The 14,264-nt window shown below is 37.8% G+C and overlaps 1 protein-coding gene across 4 annotated transcripts in view; it reads left to right on the top strand.

Moving 5' to 3' along the window:
* Positions 1-14,264, top strand: part of YME1L1 (YME1 like 1 ATPase) — a 48,379-nt gene that overhangs the window by 27,401 nt on the left and 6,714 nt on the right. For all 4 annotated transcript variants that reach the window (XM_025180792.3, XM_006115261.4, XM_025180793.3 and 1 more), the window contains exons 12-17: positions 3,437-3,499; positions 4,074-4,186; positions 4,600-4,755; positions 6,353-6,504; positions 13,558-13,684; positions 13,789-13,862. In XM_025180792.3, the coding sequence (XP_025036577.1) occupies positions 3,437-3,499; positions 4,074-4,186; positions 4,600-4,755; positions 6,353-6,504; positions 13,558-13,684; positions 13,789-13,862 (685 nt within the window). The remainder of the gene's footprint in view (positions 1-3,436; positions 3,500-4,073; positions 4,187-4,599; positions 4,756-6,352; positions 6,505-13,557; positions 13,685-13,788; positions 13,863-14,264) is intronic.

Genomic DNA, 14,264 nt, shown 5'->3' on the forward strand with positions numbered 1-14,264 from the left:
CTCACAACCCTGGGTTTAGCAGGCCAATGCTCAAACCATTGAGTTATCCCTCCCTCCCAGTGCTCTTATATATTTCAAAAGCAAGGAGAACGGGACCAGTGCGGAATCCTTGAGTCCCCCGCTATCCGCGCTCTTTGCTGCACTTCCGCCGTTGAAATGTAGCAAGAGTCGACAGGGCTCTTGCTACAATTCAAAGGCGGAGACCCCCTTATCGACTATGCACATTACATCGAATGTGCATTGAATAGTCTATGCACATTACATCGACTATTTTATTACTTGATTAATCTACATTTAACATCCTTGAAACCAAACAATGAAAATATTCTCTGTGCCTGCAGAGGACGCTACTGTTGTGTAAAGTTAGCAACTGAAGGAACAGTTTCAAGGTGCTTTGCTAATGATTTTCCCCAATTCAAGGAAGTGACTTTGTTCACAACATCATCAGTAAATGTACTGATTTAAAGTTTCACTCCAGCTCTGAGTTTTATTATGACTGGCATAACTGAGCAGTGATTTTGAGATGCCCATCCCATGGGTGCAGCAGCATCTTCAGAAGTTAGGCGTCTACCTTTATATCTAGGGTTGGTAATGCCTGCAAGAAAATGAGATGGAGTTAGTGCTTGGTCCAAATTTGCTAGCTTATTGCCTGTAGTTTACGTTCTGGTGAGGTATTTCTTCCATCAATATCTCTTGAAGTGCCTTCCAAATTTTGAGAGCATTAGCAATGCAGCAGCAATTTCTTCTTTGAATGACGTCCCCATAGGTGCTCCACTCCGGTGCGGATTTGAAGGTTTGGTCAAGAACCAGAAAGACATCTCCATTGCTGTCACACCACCAACCAGACAGCTACAGTTCAACCACCGCCTCCAGCCCTTTTTACACTAATGGGTACAAAGCTACACACTGATCCATCCCAAGCTGCATGGCATCCCAAGCTGCATGGCATACCTGCATGGCATACCCTCAACATCCACAGAGCACTCGTGTTCTACATAGATCGAACAAAATTATGGAGCATATCCCCCAGACTCTTCTTATCCTTTGCCGAGCATTTCAGTGGCCAAGCAGTCTCCTGCCAGAGGATTTCTAAGTGGATCTCATCATGTATCCCCACATATTACATCATTCATAACAAACAACCACCAGGCACTATCACTGTCCACTCAACCCAGGCCATGGCCTCAATTACTGCCTTTCTAAAAAATGTACCTCAGAAGGACATTTGCAAAGCAGCCACCTGGTCATCTGACCACACATTTGCAAAACACTATACGCTTACCTTGGCCATTACTTCATCTATGGCAGTTGGACAAGCGGTCTTATCTTCAGTGGCAGGGCTCCAACCCTGCCTCCACAACTCGACTACTGCTTTGTAGTCACCCAGAGTTTAGCACCTATGAAGAAATGAGAGTTACTCACCCTGTGCAGTAAGGGGGGTTCTTTGAAATGTGTGTTCCTGTGGGTGCTCCACTACCCTCCCTCCCTCCTCCAGCTTTGAAGCCTTTTGGCCTACTGGTAAGGGTAGAGAAGGAACGGAGCGGGCGGCGCTATGTACGCACCTAACAGACACCAGTGGCACGAGGAGGCACCAGAGCTCATGCACGGCGGGGTACTGCTGGAATAATCTCCAGTCGCTGGCATGAGGACGCACTAGTGCCCAGAGTGGAGCACTCACGGGGACAAACATCTCGAAGAACACACATCGCTGAAATGTAAGGTTATGGATATATTGGTATCTATATTCAGTATATTGGACATATCCTTTATATTTTTTTCATCTGGTGTTGGATACTTTGGATGAGATACTTCCATCTGTTTTATCATAAGTCTCTTATGCTTAAATGGGATCCTGAAACAAAATTCAGACATGATTTTGAATAGTTATTCTTCTCAGTTCTTCTCACTCTATTATTCAGTTTCATTTACATTTTTTTCAGCAATATTGCAAATTCAATTTCAAATTACTAAAAAGGCTAAGACCTAGTGCACTTAAAGTGCACTTAATTTTGGAGTAAGCCACATTGAACTCATTGGCACATCTGTTTTTTGAGAAAACAAGTGTAGGATGGAGTTCCCTTGGAAAAGCTGAGTTATGCTGAAGTAAAATAGGGAATAAACATGGCATCATCATTATTGTTTGTGGCCATGATGTTCCAAAATAAGGGGCATGTGTTATGTAATATAAAAACAAAAAAATGACACCCATTGGCAATTGACAACTCTAGAGTTCTCTTACTGCAGCTTTCTATACTGTATACTTGGGTGGTAGTGTCTAAATCTAGTAACTAATCAAAAAAACCCATAAGGATTAATGAAGACTTTTTTTCTAGCAATATCCAACATAGCAAATAACTTGAGTTGATTTGTTAAATCACACTTATACTAAAGGCATAGAGAGAGTCTTGAAGAATGATGCATTACAAATTTAATTATTTGAGTTAATCTCTGTTCGTCTTCTACATCCACATCTTCATCCTCAATTTTCTCTCAATAAGCAGTTTTACTTATGATGTTTCATTCTTGCAACTTGGCCCTACATCATCTTCATACAGTGCTTACACCTGACAGGTTTTCCTTTTTTACTCAGTGAAGGAATCTCTTTAAAATATTCCCAGATAGAATCTCTTAACACCCAGAAGCTGTGACAGTTTTTCTGTGGCAAAAGTGGGGAAAATAGGAAGCTGTATGTGCACTGAATAATGTTGTGCCTTTTTCTTTCCAATCTATTTCACTGTTCATTTATATTCTGCCTCCAGCCTTTCTTATATATTGTGTCTCTGTCTTAAAGACTGTCTTAATTAACTCCTCTTCCTTGCGTGACCCAGCTCCACCACTACATAAGCACAAAACAACAGTCCTATCCATTCTATGTCTGTCTTTTTATATGTGACTTTTATCTGCTGAGAAACAGAAATTGAAAGTCCAGAACTTGCAAGAAGCAAGAACTGTTAGATTGGATACATAGAGCCATTGAGTCATCTTTGTGAGTCTGTAATTGTAGGTTTTGCATGTTTATGATGAGATTTTATGTTTTATCAATTAAACATATTAAAATCTGTTTTTTTTAATAATGGATTTTTGTATTCAGTTGATTTTTGTATTCAATTGTTACAATCTAAATTCACCCCATCCCTCTTAACAAAGATTTTACCCTGAAAAGTGCTTACTTATCTGCATATTGTCCTTAAGGATAAGCTATAAAAGTTGTTTACCTACTTGGCCTAGGGAACTTGGCTTCTTCTTGTCACTTTGGCAAGCACTGCAGGTTTGGAATGTTCCTTCATCATTCTTCATGTAATAGTGCTTAACTCATGGTCAGTATGAAAATGCACCTGATAAAGAGGACAATCCTTCATTGTTCTTTTTTAGTGACATTTCATGATGCTTAGGGTCTAACTTTGTAAACTTACATCCTTTTACATATTTTTTAAAGCTTTAAGCCTAACGAAGGAGTAATCATTATTGGTGCCACAAACTTCCCTGAAGCATTAGATAAGTAAGTATAAAGTTTACATACCAGTTTCACAAATATGAATTAAAACTCCAATTCTGTAGTGTCGGGGCCTGTCTAACTAGATGCAATTATGATGATCTTCAGATTTTGAAAATGGTGTTAGTTATTTTTCCATCAAAAACTGTAGAAGCTGGCATTTTTAACATTTAAAGGCCACTGATTTAGAGGAAATCGGTAATATTAAGGGTTTTAGCGTGTACTAGTAAGGGTTGTAAAAATGAGATTGCCAAACAACCACCACTTTGCAATCTGCCATGATGCATTGACAACTTGGTAAAGAGTCACACTGTAGTTGCATATACGTTTTTAGCAGTAATTCTATATATCAAAAATATGACTGCATCTCTTTGATAGATGGAGAAATTGATTTCTGCAAAAGTTAACCAGCAACACAATTAAATCAGCTTTGTACGTGGTGTACAGATCGGTAGAGAGAGAAATGTGTTTCTAAGAGTCTTCACAAAATATCCATGTTAAGAAAATTAGATACGTTTGCTGTAACACTGTTCTTCAGATGTTAAAGCATACTTATTTACCATGTTTCTTTTTTCCTTAGTGCTCTAATACGTCCTGGTCGCTTTGACATGCAAGTTACAGTTCCAAGGCCAGACGTGAGAGGTCGAACAGAAATTCTGAAATGGTACCTTAATAAAATAAAGTATGATCAGGGTAAGTATAAACATTTAGCTGCGTGGGCTGGCATCTTTTGCAATCAGACTCTTGGTCCATCTAGTCCATTATGTCAGCAGTACTGACCTGAACCAGAGGTTTATCTAAATTTAGAGGCATGAGGAAAGTCTCAGGGGTAGCCGTGTTGATCTGTATCTGCAAACACAAAAAGGAATCATGTGGCACCATAGAGACAAACAGACATTAGGACATAAGCTTTGTGGGAAAAACCCACTTCATCAGATGAAGAGGCATGAGAGTTTGCCTTCTAAATCTTGTCTATTTTAATAATTACTATTGTTACCATGCATTCTCATTCATATAAATGACTAAGCCCTTTTGATGTTGTTTTGATAAACAGGAAACAATTCAAGGAGATAAGTGGTATCAATATCTATTCTTTTTTCATACAGCTATTGATCCAGAAATAATTGCACGAGGTACAGTAGGATTTTCTGGAGCAGAGCTAGAAAATCTTGTGAACCAAGCTGCATTAAAGGCAGCTGTTGATGGGAAAGATATGGTATCCATGAAGGAATTGGAATTCTCAAAGGACAAAATTCTCATGGGTAGGATTTTATGTATGCAAAATTAACCTTTTTAAGTGTATAGTGTTTTGTATTTGAGTGGGTTTATTGCATTTTGTTATCATTTTCAACTACCTGCTTCTCAATTAGATAGATGTTTTTAGGTGAGTGCCTACCAGCTATAGTGATGGGCACATTTGAAAGACCTGAGAGAGGGCTTTCAAATGCAAGGCTAAAAGATGTTCTAATAATGTAATATATCAAGTACAGTAATGATAGCTACAGGCTGAACCTCTGTTGTCCAGGACTCTCTGGTCCAGTAACATCCGTGGTCCTTCAGCAGCTGGGAGCTCAACTGGCAGGGAGCATGGAGGGCCAGTGCCCTGGCGGCAGGGAATCCAGCCAGTGGCTGGAAGTCCAAGGAGGGCTGGGTGGGGAGCCCCGGTGGCCGGGAGCAGAGCTCTGCTGCCCAGGGGCTGGGTGAGGAGCCCCACTGGTTTGGGGTACAGAACCACTGATGGCTGGAGCGGGTGGCAGCTGGGAGTCTGGAGCCCCACCAATGGGCCGGGGACAGTGCATTGGCTCGGTTGGTGACCAGGAGGGGAGTCCCAGGAGAGCCCAAGGTCTGACCTTCTCTGGTCCAGCAAACTCTCTCCTTAGGGATCACTCGGGTCTTGAGGTAGTGGACCAGGGATGTCCAACCTGTAGTTATGTCAAAGCTTGTAATAGTTGCCATGGTAGTTCTATACAAATTTTGTTAGCAGTGTCTGTAGTGTGCTACATTGGGAAATCTAGAGTCTTGTCATAAAGACTGCTGGCTTTTAGGGACAGTTAGTTGAATCGTATCCAACATGCTTGGCATTTCAAAACCTCTGAAGCTAGGAAGTTAGGAAGAAATTAACATATTTCCAACCTTTCACAAATTGTAATAACCTTTCACAAATTGAAATGGTTTCCAAAGTGTACAATGACACTGGCTGTTGTTTATTCAGAAAGATTATACAAAAATACAGTTATGAGAATTTTTCAATTGAGATACAGCATGCTGTTGTACAGATTTCAGTCAGAACCTCAGTCCTGTCACAAGAGCCTTCTGCTGTTCATTCCAACTTCGGGTAGGACCCATGTCGCCCAGAGAATTTGCAGTATGTTAACAGCAGTCTCAAACAGGTTCTTTTAAATTTGTTAAAATTGTAAGTTTCATGTAGTAAGAATTGTCTTAGTGCCTATATGGTAATAAACCTGCTGTTAGCACTTTAAAGATAAATGGGAGGCAGAGGATCAATTAAAGGAGATGTGCTTCTTCCTTGTAAAGAAAGGAGATAAATTATCAGAACTGTGGAGCAAATTTTGGTCTGAGTTTTATATAGTGAGATAAAACTTAGATGCCTGAGGTGCATATTATTCTGAAAACATTTTCTGATCCATTTATACTTTGTAGATTGAGTGAGATTTTTAAAAGCAATTGGGGTAGCCTTGCATTACTCCCATTAAAGTTAATTAGACTTCAGTAGAAGCAGAGTTTGGCCAATGCTGAGTCTTTCAGAAAATCCCTACTAGTAACAAATATACTGACAATAATTTGATTCTTATTTCACTATAATTCTTTATTAATCTTTTCCTTTTCATGTGTTTTAAGGACCTGAACGTAGAAGTGTAGAAATTGATGATAAAAACAAGACAATCACTGCATATCATGAATCTGGACATGCTATCATTGCATATTATACGAAAGATGCAATGCCGATCAACAAAGCTACAATCATGCCCCGAGGACCAACACTTGGACATGTGAGGCTTTTTAAAAATAAGTAACCTGTATAGAATTTACCTTTTTGCATTGTCAAGGAATTTCCCAACAACACTGTGACATAACAGGCATGTCATGATGTTGTAAAATTACTGTAATAAACTAATATACATATGATATAAAAACAAGCTATTTAAAGAGAAAAAATCTTCTGAATTGCTTTTTCCACTTTTTCTTTTTCCTACAGCTGGGTTAGAGAAAAAGAGAAACTTCTCCTTAGATTCAAACTTGCTAGCCATGAATAACAGTTCAAACAACCAGGGAGGAAATATTATGTTTTAATGTGATTCTGAGCTAATACTGGTCTGTTTCTCTTCTAAAGCAACCAGAAAATCTCAGAGCTTAAAAACAGAGCTGCCTTCTGTAGAAACTTTCTTGGAAAAACATTGGTTGATACAAAGATATTTTGTCTAAAATCACTTGCTCGCTCCTTTTAGGACAGACCTTGCTCCTTCAGCATTTCTGTCCTGTCCTTTGAATTCTAAACTGGGCTATAGTTGAACAGAAAGGGATGTGTTCCGTATTCTGTATATTTGTCTTTTAATAGCCAACCAAACTAGCATAACATATCGATCCAGAAGCATATTGGCCATTGTCCAAACTGGTAGAGAACAAGATGGGGTGTCAATTGGTGTCTGCTATAGGCCACCAAATCAGTTTATGGAACAAGACAACCACTTCCTTATGCACCTATTTGTAATAAGCAAGGAAAAAAAGTTGAGATTGGGGAACTTCAATTTGAGTGACATACACTGGTGGTCCGTTGTATGCTGCTAGTCCTAAATCATATTCAAGTGTTGCAGCCAGCAGGTCGGAATTCTGTATTAGGATAAGGTGTAACAGCAACTGACAAGAGAAGTAAAAATTAATGGTAGTTTAGGTAAAAGTGATCATGATTTCAATTATGTTGTTATGTTTGTAATGGGAAAGCAAAATAAAGTCCAGTAAAAAATAAATACGCATGCACACATGTATGCATGCGGGCCAGTTTCACAAAGCTGAAAACAATTATGAGCCCAATCACTTGAAAGGAAGAATTTAATTGGAAAAATGTGAGTGATAATTGGGAATAATTTAAGAACACCTTACTATATGTCCAAAAAGCCCCAATTGAAGAAGACTGGACTAGTTAGAAGACTGACCTGGTTGAAGAGGGAAGTGAAAGCAGCTGTAAAAACAAAATAAAGAACAGGTAAGTTGCCAGTAATGAATATAAATCAGAACTTAAGAATTAAAATTAATAAGTGGCACAAGGAGAAATCTATGACCACAGTTATGGACCGTAAGGATTTTCAGATATGTTGGGGTATGTCTACACTGCAAAGTTAATTCGAACTAACAGCCGTTAGTTCGAATTAACTTTAATAGGGGCTACACATACAAACCACTAGTTCGAATTTAACTCAAACTAGCGGAGCGCTTAATTCGAACGAGGTAAATCTCATTCTACGAGGATTAACGCCTAGTTCGAATTAAGTAGTTCGAATTAAGGCCTGCCTCTCTCCCCCATCTTACCCAGTGGCCTGGCTGTTCTGTCAGCAGCCCTGCCTGAACCCTTACTACTTTTGCCTCTGTAGCCTGCATCCAGGTCTGGATCTGCAACTAGGAGAGACAGGGTCGGGCTTTCAACACCCCACTATTAAAAATGTTCTAGTGCCATTGGTGTTAAACCTATTGGGGAATGGGTGGTCCAGATCATGGCCCCCACAGCCCAACCTGTAGCTACTTCTCTGCTCTTTCAGACATTTTCAATCTGCCTAAAAATCGTCCGTTTTTTAGCAATAATGAAGTGATACTATGAGTCTGGCAATCAAAAACACAAAAAAATGAAGTCAAGGCAAAAAGACAATTTGTCATCCTTATTATAAAAATCTTGAAGTATTGAACAGAGGACATTCATCAAAAAGTATGGACGAGGAAACATCTCAATTATCTGATCATTTGCCGAGTTGAGGATACCGCAACAACTGCAAAAGTTTAACAAGTGGGCTCTGAAGTGGCAATGGAACCATAAAACACTGGTAATTTTATCGAAGTAAGGGAAGAAACCTACCCTCAAGACATTGCATGATAGTGAAAATCTATTTCATTGGAAGTGATAGACTTTTTCTTAGTAAATAAACTGAAAAACATAGGTAATATTGAAAATTAAGAGAAAAGTCTGAGGTTGGGGGCCGAAAGCAATTTAGAGGTCTTCATGAGTCCCATTTTCTGAGGATGAAGAAAAATGGGACCACAGAAATGAGAAATTGGTTGTTTTTTGGAAACCACCAAGGCAGTTTGCTGTCATGTTTGCAAATTATTCCCTGACCATAGTAAAGGAAATAAAACATTTGTCAACGGGCACTTGAATTGGAGAAATATTGCAAGAGATAATGCTAATCATGAGACTTCCAAAGCTCATATGAATGCTATGTGTAAATATGATGAAATATGTAAATTATCTGGAAGAATTGATTCTGCCTTATTGTCTCAGTTTAAGGGATGTTCTTATTGGAGGAAAGTGTTGAGATGTGTTGTTGCCACGGTGAAACTGCTGTCGTCTTTGGGACTACCTCTAACAGGATGTGCTGAGTCATCAGTGTCAAATCAAAAAGTTAATTTTTAAACCTGCCTTGAATATCTTAGTGAATTTGATGATTTTTCTCAATGAATGTGGCTCAGGGAAAATCAACTTTTTAATGCACCCAGACCGTCAATGAATTAATTAGTATAATGGCAAAGCAGCTCAGAAACCAATTCACTGGTGAAGTAAAAGATGCCAGTATTATTCCATAATGGTTGATTCAATACCTGATGTGGAGTCATGTAGATCAATTAACATTTCAATATATGTGACCGGCCGCAATGATGAAGTTGTAGAGCGATTTCTTTTTGTCCCACTAAAATCCCACACTTCTGAATGTCTAGAGACAACTTGTTTGGAAACCATTGCAAATTTATGATTGGACATCAACAATTGTCATACGCAGAGCTTTGATAATACTGCAAATATGGCCGGAAAATATTCAGGTCTACAGGCAAAACTTAATACAAATGCTTCCTCTTTATTCATACGATTTTCCAGTCATTCCTTAAATTTAATATACAACGCTAGAGCTGCATCTTGTGAGGGAGTAAACTTTTTTTTTTTACTTTGTTCAAAACACGTATGGGTTTGTTTTGTTTTGTTTTTGCATATTGGTGGAGTATGTTACAATCACATTTGGAGCAGGCAAATGGAATATATTTGACAGTCAAAACATTTGTAACACTAGGTGGTCTGCTCGTGTAGATGCTTTTTTGACTTTGAACATGAAATATGGTGCTTTAAAGAGAACTTTTAGATATAGCCACATCAAGTTCTGGAAAACCACATTCAAAAACTGAAGCAAAATCCTTAGCAAAAAAGTTCAAAAAGTATGATATTGCTGTTTTTACTATTTTCTGGAACTTCAAAGAATTAATGCCATCAGCAAATCACTGCAAAAAGTTGATACGCATTTATTGAATGCTGCACAATTGTTAGCCTCAGTTACAGGTTCTGTCATAGAAGTTGGAAATGACTGTAAGTCTGTAGCAGCAGAAGTGCTAACATGAACAGAAAATATAGGTTTTACTGGTATATCTGATGAGAAGCATAAAAACCCACGAATTTATTTTTCGATGCAACTAGAGCAATGAAATCAATTAAAAATGGAATGAGAAGATCATCATTGAGACTGTCAGCGTTATTTGTGACACAATAATAGTGCAATTGCAGAGTAGAGGTGAATCTCTAAAGAAAAGCGTTGATTTATTTTGCATGTTTTTTGACAGAAGTATGGATGAAGATGCTAAAAGTCACTACCGTAAGAAATTAAGTGAATTCTACCAAGAGGACCTAGACAGAAATCTTTTTGAAGATGCAGTGAAACATTTAATTCATTTTATCAAAAATGATGAGGTCTGTGCTTTGAGATCACCAGTTGATTTGTATAGACTTGTACATGACGGTTTGCAGTCAACCTTTCCAAATGTAGAAAACAATTTGAAAATATTTTAAACAATATCTGTTAGAAATGCTTCTGGTGAATGTTCTTTTTCTGTATTGAAAGGAATTGAAAATTATTTGTGAAATATGTCAGCAAGATTTGACAAGTTCAGCAATATTGACAATTGACAGTTTCTTCAGTGGAAGATTACTTTTATTTTTCCATTCATGCATCATGGTGCATTTTAGTTTTACATATTTTTCACATTAGCTTAATGCAAATAAAAGCCTTCATCTAGATCAGAAGTTCTCAAACTATGTGCTGGGAACTCCATTCATGTGGACTGTGTGTGGTTGTGGGTTTTTTTTTTTTTTTTTTTTTTTTTTAAATAAAGCGCTCTTATCCAAAGCATATTACAATAGTTAGCTAATGGTACAAACAATATTTGGAAAGATCATTAAGTGATCCACTGAGACCCTCAGCAATTTTCAAGTTGTCTGTGAGGGGAGAAAAAAGTTAGACTACAAAAACAATCAAGGTACCTCACTTTATTTTCACTTACTTCTGATTACTTATAATATAGGAGGAGGATGAAGAAAAAAGAATGAGAGCGGGAAGAGTGAATGCTCTTTCTTTGTTGGCTTCCCAGGGGGCCCTCCCAAAATGAAGATGAGCACAGGGCCTCACGAACTCTGAATTTCAATGTTGTAACTGTTGGGCTCCTGACAAGGACCCCAGTTTGAGAAACCCTTCTCTCTCTCCCACTCCCCCTTAAAATAACTAGGTGGCCCCCCAACTCCATTACTCCTTTTTGGGACAAGGACCCCAGTTTGAGAAACCCTTCTCTCTCCCCTGAAATCTGTATAGTATACGGCAATGCTTCTCAAACTTCTTTGCACTGCGATCCCCTTCTGACAACAAAAAATTACTATATGACCCCAGAAAACCTAAGTCCTGCTGCCTTATGTTTGGGGACCAATGTTGAAGCCCAAGGATCCCAGGAAGTCTTAACACAGCCCCATTAAAATGTATTCTGACACTCAGTTTGAGAACCGATAGGGTAAAAGTACACCGAAGACCAGATTTCAGTGGGGTGACCAGATTTTATGATTATTGATGGGTTTTTTTATGTCCATGAATTACATAGTACAATAATAATAATAATGCAGAAGGGTGTGTGTGTGTGTGTGTGTGTGTGTGTGTGTGTGTGTGTGTGTGTGTGTGTGTGTGTGTGTGTGTGTGTGTAAGTAAAAATAGGTTATATTGTCTCCTCATATGGTGATAACTTTCTTCCATTCCACTAACATCTTAGAAGTTACTGAAGTTATTTTCAGATCATCAGGTACAGATAATGTTGCATTATAGTTTTTTTAAATAGTTGGCATGAGGAAGTGGTTGGACCATTAATGTTGATTTTTCAATAAGTCTTGGAATACTGAGATGGTTCCAGAAAACTGAAATAAAGTTAATATAACCATTTTTTTAAAAGGGCAAATGGAATGAGGTGGGTAATTATGGGTGTCTCCGCTTTATGGTGATCTTGGGCAAGATTATGGAGTAGATGATGCAGGACTCAATTACATTACCCTCCCTTAAGGAAGAATTAATGTAAATAGATTGTCAATCTAATTTGATATTTTTGATGAGATTACTAGTTCTGACAATAAAGGTTATAGTATTGATGCAACAGCCTTAGACTTTTTAAGCATTTGATTTTGGTATTGCATGACATTTTGATTTTAAAAAACTTAGACTGATGTAAAATCAACATGGCACACATTAAATTGATTTAAAAGTTGGCCAACCGATAAGTCTCAAAATGGGGTGGAGTCATTGAGCAGATGTTCCCAATGGGATCATGCCAGTTCTTGTATCTCTACTGTTTATTGTTTTTTATTAGTGATATGGAAAAAATATAAAGCTTGCAGATAACTCAGTCTGGGGGAATGGTAAATGTTGAAATGGAGAGGTAACTGAATCGTTTGGGTGTAAGCAAATAGTATGAGTTTTAGTATGTCTAATGTATACATTTGGGAAAAAAGAAGGTAGGCCATACATATAGGATGAAAGATTCCATGTTGGGAAGCAGACAATCTGAAAGATTTTTTTTCATGTGGTGAATAATTAGCTAAACATGAGATTCCAGTGTGATGCTGAAGCCAAAAGAAATAATGTGATCCTGGGATGCATAAATGGGTGGACTCTTAAGTAGAAGTAGAGAGGTTATTTCAGCAGAGCAACCACTGCTGAAATCTGTCCAGTTCTGGTGCCCATAATTTAAGAAGGGTGTTGGTAAATCCGAGAGACTAGCCATGAGAATTACAGCATTAGAAGACATACCTTCTGGTGATGGGTTCAAAGAGGTCCGTGTATTTAGTTTAACAGAGAAGATTAATGGGTAACTTGATAACAGTGTGTAAGGGGAACAGGTATTTAACAATGGCTCTTCAGTCTAGTGTCAAAGTCCAGTGGCTGGAAGGTGAGGAACAGTGAGGAATTATCCTCACTAACAATTTTTAAATCAAGGTTGAATATTCTTAAGCAATGCTGTAGGAGTGTGAGAATTATTATGGAAGTTTTATGGCCTATGTTATACAGGTGGTCAGAGTAGATGATCACAATGGTTCCTTCTGGCCTGGGAATCTATGGGTGCATCTACATAGCATCCGAAACACGAAATAAGCTATGCAATTTGCACTACACAGATTGCGTAGCTTATTTAGAGTCTCTTTCGAAGTAGCTTATTTCATCATTTGGTACACTCTACACAGCACCAAATTCCGAAATAAAGTGCTATATATATATATATATGCACTAAAGGTTCCCTAGTATGCTTTAAGATACTGCAGTTTGAAACAGGATTATGTTAAACTGTACTAAGGAAGATTAGAAAGAGATTACGCATTACTCTATATACTAATGAGCCCTGAAAACCCTTGATTTATGGACATCTATATAAAACTTAAATTGCTAAAAATAACCCTGAAAAATAAAATTAATAATAATAAAAAATAGAAGTGTGAACACTGCTGCATTTGATGTTCCATTTTATTCTAATCTAACTAATTCTACATTTTGTAGGTATCTTTGCTACCAGAAAATGACAGGTGGAGTGAAACTAGGTCCCAGCTGCTTGCACAGATGGACGTTAGTATGGGAGGGAGAGTAGCAGAAGAACTCATATTTGGAAGTGATCACATCACTACAGGTCAATTGAGATGCATGGTTAAAGAATCTTCTATCCATGGATATTAAGTTTTTATGTAAACTTCAAGTTAGCTGACTAACTTACATTTTGTTTTTAATATCTAGGTGCTTCCAGTGACTTTGACAATGCTACTAAAATAGCAAAGATGATGGTGACTAGATTTGGAATGAGTGAGAAGGTAAGATCATATTAGTTTTAATAGACCTACAGAATCATAGCAATTTCAGTGATTCCACACCTTTTATGTGCACACAGCTGTCAAAGATCAAGCTGTACAGAGATCAAGAAATGTTGTTGACTAGTGATAACCTAGTGATTTGGCTAATTTGAAATATATGCTGTCTTGTAATCTTCATACAATTGATTTTCTTTTTGAGTTCTGTACACTTGACACATCAACTTATTGCTTATGCTTGCTCAAAGATTTTTTTCTATTGCAAAAATTAATGTTCTAAAAAAATTGAAGATAATCTTAAGGATTCATTCTTTGGAAGCAAATCTCAGCTGACGTGGAAAGGGGATGGAGAGAAATGAGTTTTGCAGATTTTTAGACACACAGTATTATATGGGAGATTTTGAA

The sequence above is a fragment of the Pelodiscus sinensis genome, chromosome 2 (assembly GCF_052426305.1).
Source record: "Pelodiscus sinensis isolate ZL-2025 chromosome 2, ASM5242630v1, whole genome shotgun sequence".
NCBI classification, from domain to species: domain Eukaryota; kingdom Metazoa; phylum Chordata; order Testudines; family Trionychidae; genus Pelodiscus; species Pelodiscus sinensis.